Source organism: Monodelphis domestica, chromosome 6, assembly GCF_027887165.1.
Source record: "Monodelphis domestica isolate mMonDom1 chromosome 6, mMonDom1.pri, whole genome shotgun sequence".
Taxonomy (NCBI): domain Eukaryota; kingdom Metazoa; phylum Chordata; class Mammalia; order Didelphimorphia; family Didelphidae; genus Monodelphis; species Monodelphis domestica.
This window is the reverse complement of record NC_077232.1, coordinates 286,939,176-286,966,317: the sequence shown is the minus strand read 5'-3', so window position 1 is coordinate 286,966,317 and position 27,142 is coordinate 286,939,176. Positions and strand designations below refer to the sequence as shown.

Below are 27,142 nucleotides of genomic sequence, written 5' to 3'. Positions count from 1 at the left end.
TTTTCTTTCCCCCCCCCCCCCCCCCCCCCGTCCCCTACTGAAAGCAGTAGAGAAGGACTCTGATGACAAAGGTTAGTCAATAGGTAAAGACCGATTGGGAGAAGCCGAGACTTGAGGGGTGTGTGTGTGTGTGTGTGTGTGTGTGTGTGTGTGTGTGTGTGTGTGTGTGTGTAGAATGATTGAGGATGCATTCTCTGGAAAAGATGGGAAGGGATAGATCAAGTATACATATGGAAGATTAAGAGAAGAGCCACCTCTCTGTCAAAAAGAATGAAAAAGAAGTGAGATTTAAACACAACAATCTCTTGACTGAAACAATTGCAAAAATCACTCACTTGATGCAAGTTACTGTACAATTGCCTGCATTATTCATAATAGTTGTAATTTTGGTCTTGTTTCTTCATATTACTTGTGAGTATTTACATCTGAACCCTGAATGTCTGGTTAAAACATTTTGCTGCCAATAACTACCTATTAGTAATGTGAAAACTCCAATAAAATTCCATAGCCAAAACTTTACTATTATATCCTTCAAATCTTACACCAATCTCTTATTGCATTTTGTGAACCACAAAATTCCAGCTTGATTATATAATTTAGATATATAATGTCACATTATGAACAAATTACAGAAACAAAGAAAAAATACCTTTCAAAACTGTGGAGTGGAAATAGAAAGGGAATAAATATTTATTAAATATCTATGTACCAAGCACTATATTACAAGCTCTTTAAAATATTATCTCATTTTGTCCTTGCAACAACCCTCTATCCCCATTTTCTTGTTGCTTCTGACCTATATCTCCCCCTTCTCTCATTCTCGTCTCCTCATACTTCCCTGTAGGGTAAGATAGATCTAACTGAGTATGTATGTTATATCCTCTTTGAACCAGTTTGGATGAGAGCAAGGTTCAAGTTTTGACTGGCCTCCCCTTTTCCCCTCTACTGTACAAGCTCTTTCATTCCTCTTTAATGTTAGATAATTTACTCCATTCTAACTTTCCCTTCCCCTTCTCCTAGTGCATCCATCTTTCTTACTCTTTACCATTTCTTTTTGTTGGATATCATCTCATTATAGTTAGCTCACTACTGTGCCTACTGAATATATATTATACTTCTAATTATCCTAATAATGTAATCATTAGTTCTTAGGAATTATAAATATCTTCTAGTGTAGAAATGTAAACAGTTTAACCTTATTGAATTCATCCTTATGATTTCTCTTTCCTGTTTACCTTTTACTTTTTTATGCTTCTCTTGTGTCTTATATTTGAAAGCAAAGTGTTCTATTCAGTTCTGGTCATCAGGAATGCTTGAAAATCCTCAATTTCATTAAATATTTATTTTCTCATTGAAGGATTATTCTTAGTTTTGCTGCATAGATAAGTCTTGGTTGTAATCCTACCTCCTTTGCCCTCCAGTGTATTATCTTCCAAGCCTCTTAACCTTTAATGTAAAAGTTGCTAAAACTTATATTATTATGACTCTGACTCCATGATATTTTAATCATTTATTTCTGGATGCTTGCTTTATTTTTGCTTTGACATGGGAGTTCTGAAATTATATTCCTGGGCATTTTCATTTTGGGATCTCTTTTAGGAGGTGATTGATGGATTCTTTACCTTTCCCCCCCTCCCTCTCCATCCCCCCCTGGTTCTAGAATATCAGGACAGATTTCTTGAAACATGAGATCTAGGCTCTTTTTTTGATCATAGCTTTCAGGTAGTTTACTCATTCTCAAATTATCTCTCCTTGATCTATTTTCTAAGTAAATTGTTTTTCCAATTTCCCATTTTCTTTTATTTTTTCATTACTTAGAATTTGTTTTATTGTTTCTTGGTGTCTTATGGAGCCACTGGCTTCCACTTGCCTAATTCTAATTTTTAGAAACTATTTTCTTTAGTAAAACTTTGTACCTTCTTTGCCATTTTGCCAATTCTATGTTTTTGGGAGTTCTTTTCTTCATTGAATTTTTGTAGTTTTCCCATTTGGTCAATTTTTCTTTTTCAGAAATTCTTCTCTTCAATGAATTTTTGTGTCTCTTTTTCCATTTGTCTATTTTTTTAAGATGTTATTTTCTTCAGTATCTCTTTTGTGCTTCCTTTACTAAACTCTTTTTTTTCATGATTTTATTGTATCACTCTCATTTCTTTCCCCCCAATTTCTCTACCTCTCTTATTTGATTTTAAAAATTATTTTTAAACTCTTGAAGGAATTCTTGCTGGGTTTGAGACCAATTCACATTTTTCTTTGAGGCTTTGTATTTAGCTGCTTTGATTTAATTATCTTATTCTGAATTTGTGTTTTGATTTTCCCTGTCACCATAGTAATTTTTATGTTCAGGTTTTGTTTTTTGTTGTTTGCTCATTTTTCCAGTTAAAGTTGGGCTCTGCTCTCAGGGTAGAGGGGATACTCTTCAGATTTTTCATGCTGCCATTTTTGGAGCTGGTTTGGGGGTTCTGTAAGTTTTCACTTCTTCCAGGGTTCTATGTTCTAAGGATAGGTGTGGTCACTGTTCTCCTGGCCTGTGCTCTGGTTGGTGAGTGACCATGAGCACTCTTTTCTTCTCTGGGACTGTGACTAGGATCTCTGCTTCTATGCAATTATAAGCTCTAGTTTGTATATTTATCCCAACTTAATATCTCTGAGGCGCCCTATGTAGTGGAAAATGCAAAAATACTTTCAGAATCTGCTATATTTCATGGAGCCCTAGTCAAATAATCTCGACTCAGTGGAATCAGTAATGTGTACAAACAGACAGATATGCTTAAGTGCATATAATTTTTTAACTTTTATGTAAAGTAAATGCAACGAATAAAAAATTCACAATAGAATATTTCTTACATAGTTCTTTCTCTTAGACTCAAGCAACACCAACTATTATATAGTTATGTTTGGAAGCCAAGAGTTTTATGACATTGTTCAAGATGACTAGGTTTAGCCTTTGTCACAAGAGGAGAATTAGTAAAAATTCTCCATTGCATAAATGAACAAATATCAGTATAGCTAACGTTACTTTGTACTCGGCTACTAATTCTCCTGTGATTTTAATCTGGGCTATCTGGGGACTATGTGGTCCTTGCCAGTTCCCAAAGGTGATATTGGCATAGAATGCTAACTATATGTCGCTACAACTCACTCATAGTTTATTGATTGGGAGAATCAGACTCGGGGCCAAACTCTGGAATAGACAAGTGTTTTTATGGCTATCATTACATTCTCTGACCTCTAATCTCAAATCCACTTCTTTACCAGCTGATGTATTGGCTTCATTTCTGCACTCAGCTTTCTCTTTATAGTGTCTTGACTTCACAGGTATGCCCAACCTCAAAGGCTTAGTAAATGGTGCATTGATCTAAGACAAGAAACTCAGCCTGATATGAGACTTAATTTTTTTGCAACCATAATAAGAGAACATTTATGGGGAAAATAGACAAATTTACTTGAGTACAACAAACCAAAAATCTAGAAAGAAATAAGGAACTACCAAACTTAGTGTGTGTGTATGAGTTAATAGGATAGAGATGGGCACTAGACCCATGATTTTGTTGGCATAGAAATTCTCAAATGAAGTAATTCACTAAACCAATGAAACTTAGAAAATTTTACTTAATTTATTAGCATAGACATTTTCCTGTGTCATTGAGAGTTTAAGTTATGTAGCCATTTTGTATCAGAGACAGAACTAGAGTCTGGTTTTTCTTCCCTCCCAGACCAGCTTTCTATTTATTACACTATTCTGCCTCTCAAATGCCTATAGAACCTCCTCTGGACTCTTTCCCCAAATTCATTTATTATGAAAGTATTAACTCCCTTAGCATTCAAGAGGTGACTTTGAGGAGTTGTAGTATGGAAGAAAGGAGAGGAAAGACAAGGAGTGTCACACGTGAGACAGTGTTGCCATCTAGAATGATGGTGTGGAGGGGGGAAATGTAAGAATACTGGAAATGTAGGAATTCATGGCCATCCATAGACATTTTCTCCATCATAAGTGGTTATGATCTTTGAAGCTTCTCCCATTTTTGAACAACTGTCTGCAGGTTTTTCCTCTTTTCTTGGACCCTGCTGATCTGCTAGATTCTGCTACTGACTCTGGGTACTGGTTTGATTTCTGATGACTCTAATGGGATTCCTGTTCATTTCTATTTCATATAGTCATTGACCTAAAATTTTGAAAAAATGGACATAAAAGAAACAGATGTGCTCACAGACACATTTAAGACCAAGCAGGAAATATCTGTAAGTTCATGGCAGTTCTGCCTAACTTGCTACCAGGAAGGAAAAAAAAATCAAGAGATTGACATTCAGCCACGTATCACTGGAAACAGCCCTCCTGAAGTTCCAAATATTGGATCAAAACTGAGCAGTTAATATGCTTTCCCTGTATGACCCACCAGGAAGACCAATTCCAGGCATGCCTTAAAGATTGGATCCTTATTGGCCTGTCCATGAGAAAAAAATAAAAATAGGATTTTTTTAAAACCTTTACCTTCTGTTTTAGAATCAATATTGTGTATTGATTCTATGTCTAAGGCAGAAAAATGGTAAGGACTAGGCAAAGGGGTTTAAGTGACTTGTTCAGGGTCACACAGCTAGGAAGTATCTGAGTCTAGATTTGAACCCAGGACCTCCTCTCTCTGGGCCTGGTTCTCAGGTCACTGAGCCACCCAGCTGCCCCCTAAAAATAGGAATTCTGAAAAAATTAAAGATTGACCTCAAAATCTTTAGCAGTTTTGTAAATGAAATGCAATTATTTGAAAGTTAGATATATCTCATTGATCTTGCTCAGTTTATCAAAACCATCATGGACTTGTTTTTCATATACTTAGTTATTAATTTTTTATTTTAATTTTTTATGCAAAGATTTTATTTTCCCAATCAAATGTAATTTTAATTTTCACCATACATTTCCCAAAATTATAAGATCCAAACTGTCTCTCTTCATCCCTTGATCTGGGTTGTACATGTATTATCATGCAAAACATTTCCATATTGGTCATTGTTGTAAGAGTGCACTCATACAAAGCAAAAACCTCAAAATAAAACCATAAATAAGTTGATGTGAAAGATAGTATGTTTTTATCTGCATCTGACTCTAACGGTTCTTCCCCTGAACGTGGATAGCATTCCCCATCATAAGTCTTTCAGAATTGTCCCAGATTGGGGGCAGCTGGGTAGCTCAATGGATTGAAAGGCAGGTCTAGAGACGGGAGGTCCTGGATTCAGATGTGACCTCAGACACTCCCTGGCTGTGTGACCCTGGGCAAGTCACTTGACCCCCATTGCCTAGCCCTTATCCCTCTTCTGCCACACAGTATCAATTCTAAGATGGAAGGTAAGGGTTAAAAAAAAAAAAGAATTGTCCCAGATCATCACATTGATGGGAGTAGCCAAGTTTTCACAGTTGAGCATTGTGCACTATTACTGTTAACTGTGTACAAAGTTCTCCTGGTTCTGCTTATTTCACTCTGCATCCGTTCATGAAGATCTTTCCGGCTTTTTCTGAAATCATCCTGCTTGCCATTTCTCATAGCACAGTAGTATTCCATGTTGGTGATGGAAACACTATTGTGCTATAAGAAATGATCAGCAAACTGTTTGGCCTAAAGTATTCCTTCAGAGGGAATGAAGAGTCTGCTCTCAAAAACTATTGCTAAAAAGTGCAATCCGTATTGCTCATGATTGCTTTTCATGACAGTTCGTGTAGGCATTATGAAGGAAGTGTTTCTAGTGCGCTGAGAGGAAGAAGTGGAACCAGGGGATTAGAAATACAGTTTAAGGCAGGTGCTACATTTTTCCTTCCATCATAAGATTTAGGTGCAGTGACTTTTGTCGCCCCTTTGCATTCTCCGCGCAGCCTTCGAGAGCCAGCATGATGTTTGGACAGCGCTCTGGACTGGAGAGTCTAGAGGCTTCAGCTTGATTTCTGCCACAGATTTACCAGCTCTCCCATCAGGGAAGAGTCTCCGTTTTTTCATCTATAAACTCTATTTGAGCTTGTACTTCACAGGGTGGCGACTTGTAAATAGTATATCTTCATGCTATGAGCCTATCAGGTTTTACTCAGGCATGGCTTACTGGGAGATGCAGGAACAGCCCAAACCAGTAAATATTTCCTTTTCTTAAAAAATACCAAATTCTATATTTCCACATAAAAGGAAGAAGATATATTTTCTCCCTCAGCAGAATTGAGTGACAGATGATGTTTTAAATCGTAATAAGGTATTAAACTAATTGTAAAATTGCTGTCCAGTGTGGTAATTCCTTTTATGGAAGAATGTTTGTGTTTTATGAATACATTTCTCGGGGAGGCAGGGGAAGGGTTAGAGAGAACACCATCCTCAGACAGCTTCAATGAAGACACATCTTTGCAAGCTTCAAGTAGACAATTCCTGGGGGAGGAATTCAGGGTGGGAGTTGAGGTTCAGAAGGGCCTTGCAGAGGGAAGGAAGGGAATGTCTCTCTTTTTATCCCTGCTCCTGCCTGGCATGACGTCTAACAGCGACACCACAGAGGGAAACACCTCCATCCAGCAATTCAAGAATTCATCAGTGTGAGAATGTTCAAGGCGTGCTTTAGGGATCAGAGACTCCAGATGGAAATGGATACAGACACTAGCCACCCGAGGGAGGAAGCGGGTTTGAGAAATAGGACCTTTGGCAACAGAGAAGAGACATGTCTACGGATGCAAGAGAGATCTAGCTCCGGAAATCACGGAAAGGACCCCGCTGAACACTTGGCACTCGGGGAAGTGCAGGAGGATTCACGGAAGAAAGAAAAGCCCCCAAGGCCTTGCAGTACCAGGACTTTGGAGTCGTCTTCACCTCCATGTCCTACAATGAAGGGTTAAGGGGCATCTGGGTGGCTCAGTGGATTGAGAGCCAGGCCTAGAGACGAGGTGACCCTGGGCAGGTCACTTGACCCCCATGGCCTAGCCCTTACCACTCTTCTGCCTTTGAATCAATACACAGTATTGATTCCAAGAAGGAAGATAAAGGTTTAAAAAAAATTAAAAAAATGAAGGGTGAACAATGGCTACACTATTGAGTTTGGGTCCACTCTTTCCGTAGGTAATGTGTGGAATGTGTCCCAGGCTTATTAGAGATGTTTTGTAGCTACTGTTTTTACTATCCCAAGCTAATTAATTCCTTTGCTAAAAGTTAATTGTGTTTATTGACTGACTATTGATGACAAGCATGGTCAGGACTTTTGAGCTATAATTTTAAGACTATATCCCCCATTTTGGCTTTAAGAGATTGCTCTATAGCAAAAATGAATAATATGGAAATAGGTATCAAGTGATGACATTTGTATAACCCGGTGGAATTGCTTGTTGGTTCCGGGAGGGGGGAGGAAAGAGGAGAGGGAAAGAAAATGAATCATGGAAACATGAAAAAATATTTAAAAAAATAAAAAAAGACGATATCCATCAGGGTCATCCTTAGAATTTGAGGTAGCTGTTCATCTCTGGGGATCCAATCTTGAATGTTAGTGGAAGTTATAGCTCAGAAATAAGAATAACTCAGAAAATGGCACTATATTTACATTACATATTTCTTTTTATATAAAGATAGAATTTTTATCAAGACGGCACTACAACATTGAAATATAAATTCTGTATATGGAGAATGAAGAAAAACATTCAGAGCAGTTTAAGTGTCTTGTTGAAAGATAACCTATCAAATTATCATTTTTAACTATTTTTTTCATTTTTCTCTTTTTATGGAGAAGTCTTTTTTTCCTTCCTACTTGCTCTTTGGGTAACAAAATAATTATTTATGGCTTCTGCTTTCTCTGCTCATTTCAATTTCTAGAGCAACTTAATTATTTTATTGCTAGTTCTAAGTATCCAAACTCTTTTCTGGGACTTTACCTTGGAATTCTCAGGGACTACTGAATCTTGAGAACTTCTTATTATTTCTCCATTATTTTCTATCTATATTAGTAAAAATATGTAAAAAAGAAACCTGAGGACACTTCTGAACACTCCCCAAAGAGATTATTAAATCTTGTGATAGTCTCACTTCAAGCAGGAAAAAATTTCCTTAGCCACTTATATATTGGGTACCTTTCTTTGAGGATCCTTCATCAATGCTTCACTGTCCCTGAAGTTTTTTTCTTCAGACTCTACACCACTGGGAAACCAACTCTGATGATCTCCTTATTAAAAAAAAATATAAAATCTCATTCAAGAAAATATTAAAGCTCATTTTGAACTCAATAGAACCATTCTTTTTTTAAATTAAAAAAACATTTACTTTTAGAACCTTCTTAAACCTTAGTTATATAGTGGTTTGCACACAGGCTGTTCATACTAAATAAACTTTATTTGAATTGAGTAAACTAAATGTGCCTAATGCAGGTTAAGTGAGTCTAATTCTCTATCAAATTGTATTTTATGATATGAAAAATGGAAGCAAAATATGAAAGAAAAGTAGTTTAGAAAATAGAGCTCCAAATTCTTTAGGAGGCTTTTCCCAGGTTCCCCAGCTGCTAGTCTCTTCCCCATAAGGTCAGTTTCTTCCTCCTCTATTTGTGCATTTTCTTCCCAGTTAGAATATAAGGCCTGTTTTTGCATTCTTCTTGTATTCCTAGCACTTGTCCCAGTTCCCAGCACAGAATAAAAATCTAACAATGCTTGTTGATTGATTAATAATAAGTGCACATCTGCTCAAAACTTTCAGAGTTAATTGCTAGCCACCCTTTAATGTGGAAGACAGGAATTTGGAACAAAATGTAATGAAAGACTGACCCATGAGAGACAGGTCCTCATGAGAATGCATTGTGTGTTCTGCCTGGTACAATCCTTATTGTGAACTTTGGAGAATGTTTCTTCTTTACTTACCATATGTTTATTGAAGAAAGGCCATTTTGATTGGCTGCTGAGTGTACAAACAAAAGACTACCACAGAGTTGCAGGCATGTTTTGGATCTAAGCAAATCTCCAAAATTCATATCATGAAGATAAACAATAAAGCATTATGCTGAAAGGGAATAGAGACAACAAACCAATATCTATATTAACATTATATACTCCAAACATCTTAGCATCTAAATTTATAAAAAATTAACTGATTTCTAAGAAGATATAACTGAAAACAATAATAACAGGAAAATTTAATTTTCTTCAAGTTGGGACAACTTTAAACCAAAAGATAAACAAAAGAAGTATATATACTTTGACAAAAGACTTATGGATCTTCTAAGGAGAGAGGGCACCAGCCCTTGATTTGGGAGGATCTGAGTTCAAGTTTGATCTCATATGCTTCCTAGCTAGTCATTTAATCCCAAATGCCTAGCTCCTGCTGCTCTTCTGCCTTAGAATCATTAATTGTATCCACTCTAAGACAGAAGGGTTAAAGACAGACAAACAAAACCAAGACCAACAAATAGGACTAAATAAAATAGCCAAAATCAAGAAGGCTATAAGAAATAATAAACAACACTAAATGCTACTTCTTTGAAAAGACTAACAAAATTGATAAACTGTAAGTCCATGTGTGGCATATCATTGGAAGAGAATACTACAGTGTCCTAATACATGATGAACTGGTTAATTTTGGAAAAATGTGGAAAGACCAAAATTATGAAGAGTAAAACAAAGTAGAATAAAGAGAACATTATATAAAGCAACAGAAATATTCTTTGAAAAATGACGTGTATGTCTACTTTCAGAGAAAGAACTGATAGATAGAAGTATGAAAAGATAGAAGTATGAAAACATAGTGATATATACACACACACACATATCTCTTTGTCAAATCATACATTCTCTAATAGGGGAAGAGGAGAGTTAATAGAATATCTTAATATTTCAAATGTTACAAACATGCAAATCAATGAATTAAAAATATATAAAATAAAAAAGAGAACAGAAAAAGCAAATTAATAAAATAGGAAATGCTAAATCTGACATAAACTTGACAAAATTAAAAGAATGATCAGAACCTATTCTACAGTTATATGCTAATGAAAATGGAACCTAAAAATTATAGAAATGATAAACAAAACTGAAAGTTTGTTCTTTGAAAAGATTAACAAAATCATTACATTTTTAGTTAATATGTTTTTCAATTCAATTTAATAAACATTTATTAAACACTCTAAACCAGATATTGTGCTAATAAGCACTGGGGAATACAATTAAGAAAATGATAAGTCTTTCCTCTCAAGGAGCTTACAATGCCCAGGGAAAAGACAGCTCACAAAAGGAACTAGAAATTGAGGGGGTAGGGAGGATCCACAGAGACTAAACCAAGCAGAGCTTGCTGGTGGAACATGGAGAATTAACAGTAAACTTCTGATTCTAGTCCTCTGTAAAGGAAAGCTCAGAGAGGTGTTTGAGTGCTCTGTAAGAAATAAAATAAAAAGAACTGTGCCAAGGATCTGGCTTTATTTTGTGGGCACAAAATCCAGAAGTCAGAGGTCTACACAGCATGGCCAGTCTGTGGCATGGGATGATTACAATCCAGACAGTAATGGGTTTTATAGGCTTTGGAAAATTGCTTAACAGAGGTAATTAACAGGGCCAGATATTCAGAACATGTTCCTAAAGTGGATTTATAAACATTTTGCTGAAATGGTTAATAAATTCTAGTAATAGGGGTTGGAAATGGGTAACCCCCTTCTTTCTCCTTTCCCTTTGTAGGTCACTTGGTTATGACACAGCAGGACTAAGCTAGGGGTCCACTTTCATCATGTCACAACCCTCAGAGTGTATGGCAAAAGAAGGGAAAGTGTACAAGCATTTTCATTCAGAGACTTTTAATACAATTCCTATTATATCTTATTTAAATTACACAGTTACAGCTTTTCAAAGTATGATAAAAGAATACTTATAAATGATTTTAAATTACTTAATTAAATCCTTCTTACATGTCCAAAGATAAATGAATTAATATTGATGATGACATTTCAAATGACAGCTTATCCTGATTAAAAAGAAGTGAGAAAATCAAGTCAACAAAATAGGAATGATCAAGCTTAAATGAAAAAACCACAGAAAATAAGAATGATCAGAAATCTACTATACTGAACCCAAAAGGAATAGACGAATACTTTAAAAAGTAAGAAATACCCAAAGAAACAAAAGACTAAATAGAATTCTTAAATTACCCATCCCCACTAGCTATCATCCTATATTTTTCCTTTCTTTCATGGCTAAAGTTCTTTAAAAGCCCATCGACACTTAGGCTTTCCATTTCTTTTCTTCTCATTTCTTAACTCTTGGCAGTTTGGCTTTCAGTCAACTGCAGCTGCTTTTCCAGAGTTACTCTTCACTCTTTTCTCTAGTTTGTCATGACACTGTTCTCTCTTGTTGTTTCTTCTCCAGTCTGACCACTCCTCTTCCTCTTACCATGTATTTTCATGTCCTAAACTGTCTTTCTCAATACTGTTGAACTTAGTGATCTTATCAGCTCTCCTGGTTTCAGTCATCCTCTTGACCTCCTTTCTCTCATCTAAAACTGGATGTTAGATAACTCAATGGGTGTTCCATTAACATGTCTACAATAACATTGTCTTTCACTTTTAAACTCTTTACTTTTCTGAACTTTCCTGTTACTCTTGAGGGTATCACCATCCCAGGTGGCATAGTAGGTCTGGAGTCAGGAAAACCTGAGTTCAAATCCAATCTCAGATTCTTACTGTGTGACCCTGGACAAGTCACTTAATCTGTTTGCCTCAATTTGCTCATCTGTAAAATGAACTGAAGAAGGAAATGGCAAACCATTCCAGTATCTGCCAAGAAAACTCCAAATGTTTTCCAAAGAGTCAGAGAATCTGATTCTGAATCTCAATTCAGAATCAAACAACTGAACCACAAGCCACCATCCTCACAATCTTAGTTTTCCTTTACGACCTCACTTTTCACTGTTGTACCCCATATCGGATCAGTTATTTAGTTAGTACTGTTATTTCTACCTTAGTAGTATCTCTTCTCTACAGCCCCTTCTGACCTCAGACAATGCCACAAACTTGCTCTACGTCCTTAGCTTTGTTGCGTTTGCCTTCTATACTTACAAAACATTTTTTCCCCTCAACTGACAAACCACAGTTGCATAGCTGTGTCCTCCCATGACTAACCACTCACAGCAAATAAGTTTAGCATGCTTATACCACTGCACAATTACCGAGAACTGGGATCCAATATCAAGCCAGCGTCCAACAGTAATTCCTCCAGTAGCTTAACGTAAAAGGACAGTTCTCCAGGTAGATGTAGAATAAGATGTTTGCAGGGCAAAATGAACATAAGACGGAGGGGCTTTCTAAAATGCTCAACTGCAAAGGTCTACATGATGCAGTGATGGGGGAGTCCAGAGCCGAAACTTTTGACCCAGCTTGCTTCGTTTTTGGCCCTTTCTTCCCTGAAATCTCCACAGCACAATCCCAGAACATCTTCATAGCCAGAGTGATGCACAGTTACATGTAGCTGAGCAAGGAAGCTCAAGCTGCCCCGGACTAAACGAGAACAGTTTATCAAGCAGATATAGTTTATTTAACTAAAACCCCAGGCATGGATCAAGTTTGGCTTTATTCTCCCAAGCCATGGACTGTTATAGCGCATCCTCGGGGGACTGGCGCTATCTCTCTTCTAATTTCTCTTGAGTTCCCATTAGTTCTCTTCCTCAGCCTACTACTTTCTGGTCACGAACTAGCATCCTAATTTTATTTAGCCACTAAAAATTAGCTAGTTTTTAGGGAAAGATATTTACTTACCCTTAGCTTTGTGATCCTGATCAAACTTTTTAGCTTCTCTCAGCTTGTTTCCTCATATATAAAATAGGGAGAGTAATAACCTCAGAGGATTGTTGGGAAGCTCTATTGAGATAATATATGTCAAGTGCTTTGCAAACCTTTTTTATATAGCTCCTATTTAGAGGTTGCTATTTAAATATTTGCATAGCTAGATGTTGCTTATGTTGACTTAACTGTTTAGATTTATAATGAAAAACATTAAAAAAAATCCAATCCTCTGGTTAGCTAGCATATGGCAGGACAATTGGTGTTATATTAATCCAGCAAAGTGCTTTGTGTCACTTATTTAATTTTCTGTTTGAATTGCTTATAATCCAAATGTGACATATGGGAACCAGTGTCATTTTACAATATGATTATTGATTGGCTTTGAGTTACTTTTCCATTTAGTTTGTATTTATCTAGTTTTCCTATAATGGTTATTTGATTTAATTCTACAAAAGTTTACTATTTTGGGCAGATAGAGTTTGACTAGAAACTTACAGTGAATTTATGCCTTCTGAACTGATTAAATTTTATTAAATTTTATTTTACAATAATGTAAATGAGCACATTGGAAGTAAAATCTTTTCTATACTACAAAATTAAAGATTCTCATTAAGCTATAGCCAATCAACCATTAGTAATTTGTTGCTAAGTGGACTGCCTACATTTTGTTCCTCTTTGTTAAATATATGCTATGTTGAATGAGAAGAATAAAATTTTCTTTTTTTTTGTAGCATTATACTAATTTATAGGCCAATAAGAATGACATTGAAGAAAATTTACATATTCTTATTTAAAATTATAAATAAATTTGTTATGGGGATTTTTATTGTGTAGTATAAAAAAAACAAGGTTTTTTAATACTGTACACTTTTAGAATTTAGTATAATTTTCATTAGTACTAGAAAAGGGAAGGAAACATTAAGTTTGATAAATAAAAATGTCACTATCAACCCAATATGAAATGTACAATTATGTCGAGGTTGTAATCACCAAATTATGTATATGGTTCACTTAAGATTTAGGTAATTTTAATGGTGATTTTTAAAAGTGGAAATTAGTGATATTTAAATTAATCCTGAATTTTGCAAAAATGAGTCATGGAATGCTTTCTCACAAAAAATTACTCAGTGCTGTTTTCAGAGAGAATATTTGAGAAATAGGTAATTTCAAAATCAAGTATCCTGGAAACTTTCATAATTTTGGTTGATCTGTGATCTAGATCTCATATATATGGTCTATATGTGTCTCCTCATCCTATGCTGAGAATGATACCTCAATATGGTGGGGTTTTCCTCTAATTCTGTTTCTCACTGTGTAAATAACAATATACTTGGTACATTCTTTAAGTGTCTTTGTTAATTAAAAAAATTCTGAACCAAATAAAATAAGCACTTCTTTAGGGAAAAAAGAACAGAGAAACATATGCACAAAATGGTGTATAATGTATATAATGTACTTTCTTTTTCCTTTTAAGTACCTTATAAGTTCAACATATAATTTTTAAATGGATCCTACTTGTTTTCCTTCAACATTCCTTCTCTTCTATATTGTGCATTAAACATAAACAAAAAACCCCTTTCAGTGACTCTTTTTTCTCTTAAAAAACTCTTTGACTGCCTGGGACTGAACTCTATCTCCACTGAGGGGTAAGGGGTTGGGTGGTAAAAACCAGGCAAAACCCTGGTAACAAAAGTATGTGGTCAAACAAATAAATTCTGACAGTGTCCTAAAATGTATATCATCTTAATTGGATCACCTCTCCTTCAGAAAGTGAATTCAGTGCTTGGTTCAGTGCTAATAAATCTTTTGAATTGTGATTGGTTAGAGTTCTTAAATCTTTCAAATTAATTTTTCTTTAAAAAGTTATGTTATATTATTCTTTTAGTTCTGTTTATTTTATTTTATTCTACACTGGCTATACACGTTTCCCTAAGTTTTTCCAATACTGTCATTTCCTAGAGCACAATAGTATTTGATTACACTTATACATATTAATTTGTTCAGCTTTTCTCCAGTTGAAGGGCACCCCTTTAGATTTTAGTTCTTTGCTATAATAAAAAGCTACATATTTCTATGTATACATACTTTTATTTCTTTGCTCTTTCTATGGCATAGAGTTAGGAATGGCATTACTAAGTCAAAGGATTCCAAATTTTGTAACTTTTTGGCATGGTTTCCAATTATTTTCCTGAATGGCAGGATCAGTTCACAATTCCACTGTGCACTCCTGTTCTATTTTCTCATAGTTTATTAAATTATTGTTTTCCTTTTTTATCCTATGCCAATTTGTATGTATGAGGCAGAACTCAGAATTGTTCTAAATTGCATTTCTCTAACTATTAATGCTTTGGAGTATTTTTTTTTTTTGCATATGATCCTATCCTTTTGCTCTATTTATTGAGGAAAAGCTCTTACTTTTATATATTTGAATTAGTTTATTTATGTCTTAGATATCATTGTTGTCCATCCTTTCTTGATCAGGGCACTGCCAGGGTTTACTGTCTTTCTCCCTCCCCTTCTCAGGCTTTCTTCATGACAGTTTTGCCTCAGTCTGTTGCTTGCCTTGATATTTTATTAGGGATTTGCCTTGGTATATTGTTCTCTCTGAGGTTTTCTTGGGGTTGTGGTGCTCATAGTGTCTTCCTGGCGGGGTGGGTGGATGGGAGGGCTTCTAATCAATCAATCAATCAGCCAACTGTATTTTTGATGACTTTTTTTTAATGAAAACTCCTGGGATTTACAGTTTTAGATATCTTTTTCTTCAGGCCTATATGAAATAGCTCATTGAACTTATTCTTGGAATTTTTCATCATCATTCTATCTGGTGCTCTTTTTGATTATTGTAGTAATATAGGCAACAGAGTTGGGCTCCACCACATTGTAGAACTAGCTATCTAAACTAGAAGCTTCCTGATTCCCCTGTCCATTTGCTTTTGCTACAGGGCCATTTCATCTCTTTTTTTCTAGTCATACTTACCTTTAATTATGTATTTTTTTTGCCACTTCTCTTTTCCAGGCCATTACTGGAAATAGTTCCTTGGGTTATCTAAAATTTTGATTCTCAGAATCACAGAATTTTAGAGTTACATATGATTTCAATGGCTATCTAATACAACTCATACCTCAAAAAGAGTTTTTATTATAACATTTTCAACATCTGGTCATCCATCTTTTTCTTGAAGACCTCCAGTAAGGACAATCTCTGTCCTGAGGTAATGTATTCAACTCTTGGGCAGTTTTAGTTGTTTTTTTAAAAGTGATATTTGTTTATTAAAATTTATTTTAAAGATTTTTGAATTCTGAATTTTCTCCTTCATTTCACCCTTTTCCCATCCATTGAGAAGGCAAGCAAGATTATATCAATTATAAATTTAGTCATGCACATTTCTATATTAGTCATGTTGCAAAAAACCCCAAGAAAATAAAGAAATGAGAAAAATATATTTCAATTTCTACTCATAGTTCCTCACTTCTTTCTCTGGGGTACATAGCATTTTTCATAATGGAGCCTTTGGAGTTATCTTGGATCATTACATTGATCGGAGTAGCTAGGTTTTTCATAGTTGGTCATCATTACAGTATTACTGTTAATGTGTACAATGCTCATTTCACCTAGAATCAATGAATTTAAGCCTTACCAGATTTTCCTGAAATCACCCCTGTTGTCATTTGTTATGGAAACAATTTTTATCCACTGTAAATTATGTTAAGCTTAATATCTTAGATAAAGAATATAGTTGAAGAAAAAATTATAAGTTTTATTACCTAATAATTGTACTAATTAGCTAAAATATTAAAATTATAACATCTTTTTAGAGAAAAACATAAAATAAAAATTATGATAGTTTAAATATTTTTATTTTATTTTAAATATTTTTATTATTAAATTATTGTTACATTTTATTTCAACTGTAACATCTTGAGAATTTTTTTCTGAGCTTTATCAGTAGAGGGCAGCAAAGTTGCGATGAGTAATGTTTCTGGAAGATGAGAAGCTTCCTCTGAATAGTGTTTTGTTTTTCAGCATCTGCTGAGAGTTCCTTTTGATTTTTCTTTTTTTGATAAGTTGTTCCCATAATTTTATACTGGGATTTTCATTTTCTTTTAAGTCCCGTTAACTTGGTTCAAATATTTAACTAGCTGCTCCTTTAACAACTAATTATACCTCATAAATGAATAATTGTATTTTGTACTATGTATTCCAGGGAGTACCAGGACCTGGGAGTTATGATATTAAAAGGCATTTTGGAGATGTAGACGATATAACTATAAATGAAACACATCCTGCTTTTCTTTCACAATGTCAGGTAAGAGTTCACAAATTTCTTTATAGATAGGTCCGAATAAGCCAAATAGAAAACTAGCAACTTGACTCAGAATAAATAATACTAGGACTCTAATTTGTGGGAAAAAGTAAACAAAGAAAAAACACATTTAAGGAAAATGTAAAGCTAGCTACACCTTGATTAGTTTGAATGTTTTATTCTTGTGAAAGAATCACATTATTAAAATTAACACCATCTATTTGCATGGGGCATCTGAACTAATGACAATATTTCACATAATTATAACTTAAAATAATTTGATTCTCAATAAATGCAACCACTTTATGAGATTAATTATTTGCACTAATCTGGGTTTATTTGTAGTTATATAGTGGAGAATCTAAATTTAAAGGTTTGGGGTATATAATACCATTGCCTAGCCCTTACCTTCCATTGTGAAGTCAATACTGTGTATTGGCTCCAAGGCAGAAGAGTGTTAAGGGCTAGGCAATGGGGGTTAAGTGACTTGCCCAGGGTCACCCAGTTAGGAAGTGTCTGAGGCCAGATTTGAACCTTGGATCTCCTGTCTCTAGACCTGACTCTCAATTGTTAAAATTAAATTGTGGTTGAACTTGAATATATTAATTAGGTAGTCGCCAGGGATTTAATTTCTAAATCCCAAAATGAATTAATAAAGTAAAATGAATTTATGGTAGTTTTATTTACAACAGAGGGAAGATATTAAGGAATGAGAGAGAGAGAGAGAGGAAACTCCAGCTTCCTCTGAGCCAGGTAGAAATTCTAAGGCTCTAATCAGGGAAACAAATCTCAAGATGATGGGCCTTTCTCAGAAGTTTGAACCTCCAAGAAAGGCAGGGTCACTTGGTCAGCCTTTCACTCACCAAGGGTGACCATCTAAATGGAAAGAAGTCTGGGTATCTGTCTTCTGGTCTCTCCTCAAGTGTCTGTCTTTCAGTCTCTCCTCTGAGTCAGAGAGCTCTTTCATCTCCTCAAATCGAATATCGAATTGAAATATCCCTTCTTCTGGCCTCTGGTACTCTTTTAAAGTTTTTTTTTTTTCTCTTGTGTCACCTCCCCTAAATTTCGCATCTACCAATCACAGCAGACACTCCTCTCCAGGACTTCCTACTCTTTAGTTCACACCTTCTTTGGTTAGATTATACCTTTTGGGTTACTTAACACCTTTTTTGGTTAGTTCACCTTTTGTAGTTACTTAACACTTTTTTGTAGTTATAATGGGTAGGTCTACTTAAAATACTGAGTTATCAACTTTTGTAGATTAAAATCTAAAAATAGATTGTGGATTACAATTCAATCTTCCCAATAAAGGAAGAGCTAAGTATCTTCATTGTTATAATCAGGAGATAGCTAAATCCAATCTTCACACAATCCACGGAGCCACCCCACTGCCCCCTATATAATATTTCTAACTTAACAGTATATTATTAAATTAGCTACAGATTAATAGCCAGAATAGAAAATTATGCATAAAAATTAAGAGTCAGTTTTAGGACAGGAAGCTGCATACTTGGCCCTTCATGTTTGTGCCTGAAGAGGTAGGTAGGTATTTTTCAGCATGTGCCATAGCTCTTTTTTAGACACTAAGTTCCCTTAATACTTAGAGGCTCATGGAAGGAAGACTAGAGCCTCTGATAGTCATTACTTCTTAGTTCCTAATAAAGAGCCCTGTGTAGCCTTTGAAGTAATATAGGATTCTTGTGCTGGTTGACAAGAGCCCAGCCCAGCTGTGACACTGCACAGACCTCAGGATGTATGTAATAGTCCAGGTGATTTCTCTGAACTTGTATATCAGTTAGCTGGCCACTTCAGTTTTGGTAGCTAACAAGGACAGGCCACATATTCAGTAAATATTCAATCCTGCGGCTAAGGCGGGAGATTTCAGAAGCAAGCACACGCAAGAGAGTTGGCCAAAGGAAATTCATTTGAAACCAACCATGGCAACAGGCAATTTGCCTGTTTACAAAATAACTTCAGAGAGTGATGGGGATACTTCAGTGACAATTTTTTGCAGCCATCCATGATTACTCTTAGGGCAACTAGTTAATAATGTGGGTGAGCAGGAGGAAAGAAGTACTGCCTGGTCACCAGAGCAGGCTCCGATTAGGACTATTTACTCCTTACAGAGCTAGGAATAAGGTACAAGGGGCCATTATAATGAGCCAGACCCTGCCTTTTGTCACCTACTGGGAAAGTAATCAGCTCTTTTTTGACCTGAGGCAGACCTTGGTCTTGACATGCTGTAGTGAAAGCTAGAACCAGCTCTGCTTTCTCTCCTGGTGCTTCAATCCAGAGACCCCCCAGGGTACAGGAACAGTTGAGAGTGGCTCCAGTTATCCTGCCATTTCTTGTTTGGTCACCAGAGATCATCAGTCTGCTCAGGTAGAGGACTACAGGGAGTCAACAGGGCACAGAAATACTCATTGACAAAAATGTTATGATGTAGGTAATGTAGGAAAAAAGTGTTTAGACATGTTGCTAGATCACTTTAACGGTGATGTATGTATGTATGTAATGTTTTCAGAGGATAAAACTATTTGTTATCATGTGTTGCTTCATATGTTCTATCAATAGGAGCTGTATTTGCTATTATAGGTGGTTTTGTTCACTGATTTCCATTATATATATATATACTTAATGACTTATGAGCAAAAATTCATTTCTTCATTCTATTTGTTGGAGTAAATTTAACCTTTTTCCCCCAACATTTTTTAGGGTTATCCGGTATACCATGATGATACTCAGATTACTGCATTATTGCATTTTCTTGTTATTTTTTGCTCTTTTAAATTTGTTGCTTCTGTAGTACACTTACATGTTCTTATATTTATTACATTGTTATGCTTTATGAGATTTTAATTTTATTTTGCATTTTTTTACCCTTAGTATTTGCTCATACTCTAATGGAGTTCTCTTGCTCTGTATGTACATGTAATATCTCCTGCATGTAATTTAGATTCATTCACTAAAACAATTCATCAAATGATAATTTATATTGTACTGTGTTTAATGAACATGGGGTTTGTGTTGATACTCCATAACTGGTATATTAGAATATTCTACATGTATTGGATTCTGCTACTTATGTTATCTGTAATAATAATAATAACAGCTAATGTTTGTATAGCAGTTCAAGTTTGCAAAGTATTTACATCTTAAATAGTTTTTTGCTCATAACATATACTTCCAGATGTTCGGGCATACCTCAGGTAATTTTTGTAGGGATTACCAAGTCTTTACTGAAGGGAAGAATATAACCTCAATCTGATGCAGCTTCTGCTTCCGATGATAGGGATTGCTTATCTCCTCTCCTCTACAATTTCCTGAGTCTCATAGGTACCACAAAGAAGAAAAGGGATGTTGAGCTGCCTTTGGGGCAAGTTCCATTAGTGGGGAGATTGATATAATTGTAATGTCTGACTATGAAGACCTTTCAGAAGAGTCATTGTGCTTTCCGTAGATTATACTGAAGAGATACCATACACATTCTGGAAAGATGCTAAGACAGAACTTGAACATGGTTCTTACCAGTGACTGACTGGCTCATGAGGTATCCAGGGATGGCTTTGTCTATTAAGAATCTAGAAGGACATTGAAAAGTATAGAAAGGAAAGAGGAGCATCATCATAGGAGCATTTAGACTAAAAGTGGTGATATGAGGTAGAAAACTTCAGTTCTTTACTTTTGCCAACCAAATCCTTACTTGGGTCTTAGCTCAGGGAAAACTAGGAGCAAGAAATAGAATGAGATGAGGTAAGGTGTGTTGAAATGTAATACTTCAACCAGGACTGGTTCTGATATTCAAGAACTCTACTCCTGTATTTTAATTTCAGTTCTTCTTTAGTATTAAATATTTAGTATTAGATATTCGAATTTATCCAAGTTAAAAAGACATTAGACTTTCAATGGTAAGGGGGCTGAGCCATAAGAGTTTTATGAACAATTATTTTAATTATTCACATTCCTAGAAAGAGACCTGGGAAAACCTAAGCCTAGCAAAAACTGGTGTTTGATACCTGGGCCAGCAATGAAATGGAATGAAAGCCTGAGCTTTCTAGGAGCTCTGACCAGATATCATACCTTAGAGGTTTTAATACATTCATCTCTGGACCTGCTTTGGGACCATGGGGACCTGATTAGTGACTATGCCTCCTGACTTACTTTTTTTTTTTTTTTTAAAGGAAGGTCCCAGCTTGCTTCCCATAACTTCCTACTCACAGGCATTTTTTTCAATACCTTTGCCAATTCACTGAACACAGCAACTTCATCCCCTCCAGTTTTTGAACCAGGATTGAATCAACTCTGCCATTTTCCCCAGAAGAGGTGGATCAATATAAATTTTAAAATGACCTCATTCTCTCTATATTTATGATCCAAAGTGCCTCTTCCTGGTCCCTATGTGTATTGCTTCCCTGTATTAGGATGTAAGCTCCTTTAGGGCATGGACAGTCTTTGTTTTCATATTTGTATTCTTAGCGCTTAGCATAGTGTTATACACATAGGAAGACCTTAGTAAAATTATTTTTCCTTCACTCATTTTATAATTTGGTATAGCAACTCACCTGGCTTTGCATATACCCACTGAGTGATTTAGGTCATTTATCCTTAACACTGAACAACCACTTCAAGTCATAGATTCTAGAATTATTAAAAATGGTTAAATCAAGAAATTCTAAGGTTTCATTTTATACCTACCACATTGTCAAAGACAACAAAAGAGGAGAATAATAAATGTTACAGAGGTAGTGGAAAGACTGGCATACTGATATCTTGTTGATAGCAATATATATTAATCCAATGATTCTACAAAATAGTTTATATTTGGCTCAGAAAGTGACTAAAATATCCATACACTTTGACTCACACTACTAGGCATGTACCTCAAAGAGGCCAGTGCTAAAATCTTTATAGCAACTTTTTTTAAAGTAACAAAAAGAAAAAATCCAGAAACAAAGTAGATATTAGGAACCCAATGGCTAAACAAATAAATGTGAATACAGTGAAATTTTACTGCACTGTAAGATATAATGAATATGAAGAACACAGAGAAGCATGGGAAGATTTATATATAACCAGAATCAACAAAATTGTACACAATGACAACAGCAGTATAGGTCAGTAATGGTGAACCTTTTAGAGATGGAGTGCCAGGTCCACCCCCAGACCAAAAGTCTTGCTCACTCCCCCTCAAAACCAAATGCCTTGCAGGGGAAGGAGGAAGCACTCCCATTGAGCTGCAGGGCAGAGGGGTGGGGGAAAAATTAGGAATGTCTTCAGGTGCATGGAGAAGGGGAGGGGAACAGCTCTACCCTGAGTCCCTCTGGCTTTCTAGTAATGATCTTTGGTGGACTACTGCATGCCCTCTCTGTCACCCATGCCACAGGTTTGCCATTAAGGGTATAGGGAAAAAGAAATATAGTAGCAAAAAATTGAAACTAAATGCTGTAAAATTAAAATGATCAAGCTTGCCTCCAAAGAGGATTTGCCAGAGATTTTTGCCTTCTTTGGTAAGATTGGAACAATAATATAACATTGGATTTAATTGATTATTTAGTTTTCTGAACTGTCTTGTTCTCATTCTTTGTAATAAAAGATGGCTCTCTGGGAAGCATAAGCATAAGCTGAGAAATTAGATGTATAAAAAAAAAATCTATCAATTATAACTTTAAATAGGAAAGAATAAAGTAGTTGGATATTTGCTACTTTAATGACATGACAAGGACTTGCTTTATTGTTAGTTATAACATTGCATGATAATTCAGGAATATTCTTATTGGAATTTAAGGATTTTGTTGTTACTTAATCTACAATGACTCATTATAGATAAAAGTGTTTTAAGGAGGTCAATAGATCATTTGGGGTAGGTTTCAATATTTGCTTATCTTATACCAAAGAGTTAAAATGAACTTTCTTTTGTTTATTGTGGAATACTCATAAAATTACAAATAAAATGGTGTTTGCTTCTAATCAATTTATACATTTAATATATGGTTTTTATTGAAAGTATTTATGAAGTCAATGAATTATCAAAGTACTTTGCCAGAGATATTTGGGGTGGTTTTGTGTCCAAATTAGCTGATTTGACGAGTATATATACCTTTTTTCTGCTTAGTAATTGATAGTATAAAGAATTAAAAATATAATTATGATTGCTGCTATTATCTAGAACACACAGAAACATTGTTTTATTAAATTTCCTTATAGCATATTGTTTTAATATTTTTATAATGTATATTTCTATTACTGTATAGATGACCCTACCAAATACTATATATTTATTGATTAGTAGATATAAGATATTAATACAATTATATTTTCATCATAAAGATAAATTAAAATATAGATATTATACCCAAAGTCCTCTATTTTACTCATAATTATCTAAATGTACTACAAGTTGTTATTGATATATTTTCTTCTGTGATTTACCAGAGATTTGTACCTGTGAAATCATTCACTCCTGCTCCTGGTACATATGATGACCATCGAACAGCTCTTGAGAGCTTGAAGAAGTTACCAGGAACAAAAAGAACCCCCTTTGGTCGGACTTCTATTCGCTTCACACCAGACTATTGTCTCACGGCAACACCAGGTTTAGCAATTAATTCAGCTTTATATAATAGTGTATTATTTACATATCAATACTATATAAAGTTCAAACAATTCTAGAAGCTAACATTTTGACAAAGAGCAAAAATTGTAGAAATTTTATTGGTTCTAAAACTATTCTTTATATTAAAATTAATAAAAATCATAATAGATAACATTTAGATAGTACTTTAAAGTTTGTAAAATACTTTATAAACCTTATATCATTTTATAATCACAAAAGCCTCAGAAGGTAGGTGCTGTTATGATCCCCTTTTTTCTGATAAGGGACCTGAAGTGGAGAAAGATTAAATAACTTGCCCATAGTTATACAGGTAGGAAGTATCCTGCGTCAGATTTGAACTCAGGTCCTTGTCACTCCAGGTCTAGTGTTCTATCCCCTATGCCACCCACCTGCTTAAAATGCCTGTGCCTACTAAGTGAAGAAAGAATGGGAACTACTAAAAATTAAATAACTTGGGGTTTTCAAATAATTGTAAGTGTTTTCAGATATCGATGTGTGATGAAAGTGAATATATCCAATACTCCCATCTTTTCTGAATTAAAAATTTAATATAGTTTTATAAGTTTAAGGTCTCTAGATATCAGAAATAAGCTTTAAAGTTGACAGCTTTCATACACATTTTAAAAAAGTTTTTTTTATTTGTGACTTTTGTCTTTGTATCATGTATTATGGAAAAGGATCACTCCTTTAACCCATTTTTATTTTGAACCTTCCTTTGTGACAAACAAACAAAAAAGCAATTAAACACCTAATGTAATGATTACACCTGACAACATATACAGCATTTTATTCTAGGAATCTTTCAACTTTGGAAATTTACCCACAGATCAATTGGACTTTGTTGTATAGGTTAAGGATGGCCAGGTCATTATGATACCTTAGGTTCAGTATTAGAAGGAAATGAAACAGCTTCCCTACCTCTGTGTTATACATGCTGGTCTTCCAGTTAAACTTCTGGGAGTAGGCAGAATTTTTCTTGGATTTTTTGTACACAGTTGACTGGGAGGTGGTGGCAGTGGTGTGAGTCTTAGTCTGGTTATTAAAAAAGTATCTCAAGGAGGGTTTCAGTGCATTTTATTTAAAAACTATACTACTCTTTATAGAAAAAGCTTACTGAAAAAAATAATTGCATAAAAAATAGAATCAGGCACAGGGAAACTAATGACCCTATGAGACATCAAGAAACAATAAAACAAAGTTAAAAGAGCAAAAAATGGAAGAAAATGTGAAATATCTCACTGGAAAAACAACTGACCTGGAAAAGAGATTGATGAATGTCAAAAAGGTGTCCTAGCAGATCTTAAGGACTTAGCATCAAGGAGTGTTTGCAAAGTGACCATATATGAGAGATGTCATGAAGGCAGAAATAAGCCTCAGACAGACACAGACAAAATTATCCCTTAACAAAGCATTTATTAAGATGGCTACGTAAAATTGCATAAGATGGCAAAGTAAAAACAGTAGCTATAATTTCTACTATAAATATGGGGCATACTATCCTACAAATACACTCTCACAATATTTGTGGGAATTTTGTGCTCAACTGAGAGCACAAAGCAAATGAAGCATATATAAGGAACATGTGACATTAAGCTAGTCAATTCTGTAAGACCCAGAAAGACTTCTCTTTTTTTTTCTTCCCCTTGGTAGTAGTGTCTCTGCTAAGAGGTTCCCAGGGATTATTCTCTATAATTGGCTTTTTCCCCTTAGTTTTGGGTTTCCATTCTAGACCATTTGATTTTCTGTATAATTACTCTGTAGACTCTAGAGTTTGTATAGAATCTATCAAAGTTTTCTCACCACTGGATCTAAAGTCTCTTACTGGTTAAATAGTTTTATTTCAAAGTGATGAGGTCAAAAGAGAAAGAGAGTTGTTGAGTGGAGAAAAACCTCTTTTCACTTCTTCCCTCCAAGAATGGTTTCTTCTCAGAGACTTGGTTCTTCCTCCCCTTTTGGTTTCCTGTTTAGAACTGGTTGAAGAGCTAGAAACTCAGACATTTAATAATCTTCAGAGAAAATGCTCACCCAATTATTCATAGGACTTAATTGTATTTCGTAAAGGATGGATGCAACTTTACAGTAGCATATTAAAAACTCATTGTCTTTTACTAAATGCGCTGACTACATGGTCTGAGGTGAGAGTGGGGATTTGTATTCCTTCTCTCTTATACATATTTGGAAGAAAACTTCTCTAAAGAATATAGAGGATTTTACTATGTGCTTAGATAATCTTCATACTAGGTATGTAAGTATTTATTCTTGATAATGGATTTTTGGGGTTGGGCAATTTTTCTTATTATTGCATAGGGATAGCTAAGAGATAATTTAATTTTTATCTCTAGATAGTTGAAAGATATTAATTAATCTCTATAGGATTATCAGGGATAAGAAGTTATTCGAATAAAGGGTCTTTATTTTTCACATATGAAATAGCTTCTTCTAAAACACATTATAGCAATTAATTGTATGAATCAAAAATTGTTTTAACACATGAATTAAATAGGAACTTTAGAGTTTGAAGTAGACTATGAATTTAGTTAAAATTTGAGATAAAAATAGAAGTTTGGAATGGACAGAAAAGAAATTAGTCTTATTGGAAGTCTGATAAAACAACTGGTTTAGATGAAAAAGAAAATAAAATTACTACCTCATTAAATTACTAACATAGTCTTCAAAGGCCATCATGATGATTGATAAAGTAACCATAAGAAAACAGAAGTTAGTACTAGTTAGATATTTGGAAGTCATTTGCTACTTAAGAGAAATTAACACATTAAAAGACTTAAAAACAAAGGTTAGCAAGTTATGAATACATTTTGGGGGCATGGAAAATTTAATTATAATCAGGAAGTACAGCTATATATAACAAGAACACAAGTACCATAAGGGAAAGGAGCAAACTGTACCTAGTCAGAACCTGCCCCCTGCCCCCCCCACCCCCCAGCATACCATAAAGAGGGTTGAGAATGCAAGTGAGAAAGTAATTGCTCAGGTAATGTTTTTGAGACTATTGACATCTATTTCTACTTCTTTGAAAACAGTAGAAAAGTAAACTATAAAATTATCTTTCCACAAACTACTAATTTGATGCTTCATTATGGGTTGGAAGCAATTGGGTTCTCATAGGCTATGCTCCAGAACACAGCCTCTGTTAGATTCTCTTACGCTGGATCTAATGACAGTGGCAACAGCTTGAGTCTTCATTCTGACAACCAGCCTAGCTAAGTACAAAGAAGCTCATTATGAACAAGCTGGCCAAGAGGGATAAATTTTTTGGCAATGACACCAGCTATTGTAAAATACAAAATGACTCTTCGTCCTTTGTTTCTCTTTTCTACTTTTGTAGTGATGCTGCCAGAGTAATAAGAGATTTTAAAGCACTTTAAAGTAGGTTTGCAGAATTCTACTTTTTTTTTTTTAGCAAACAAGATAGTCTCTGTTCTCAAAGAACTTACATACTGATGTGTGTGTGGGAAGACGA

The 27,142-nt window shown here is 34.9% G+C and overlaps 1 protein-coding gene across 3 annotated transcripts in view; it reads left to right on the top strand.

The window, feature by feature from the left end:
- STPG2 (sperm tail PG-rich repeat containing 2) overlaps positions 1-27,142 on the top strand; it is a 639,089-nt gene that overhangs the window by 93,847 nt on the left and 518,100 nt on the right. For all 3 annotated transcript variants that reach the window (XR_468392.3, XM_007495708.3, XM_056803311.1), the window contains exons 7-8: positions 16,950-17,051; positions 23,481-23,640. Coding sequence is in view for 2 of the 3 variants with exons in the window: in XM_007495708.3 (XP_007495770.2) it covers positions 16,950-17,051; positions 23,481-23,640 (262 nt within the window). In the remaining variant the exon portion in view is untranslated. The remainder of the gene's footprint in view (positions 1-16,949; positions 17,052-23,480; positions 23,641-27,142) is intronic.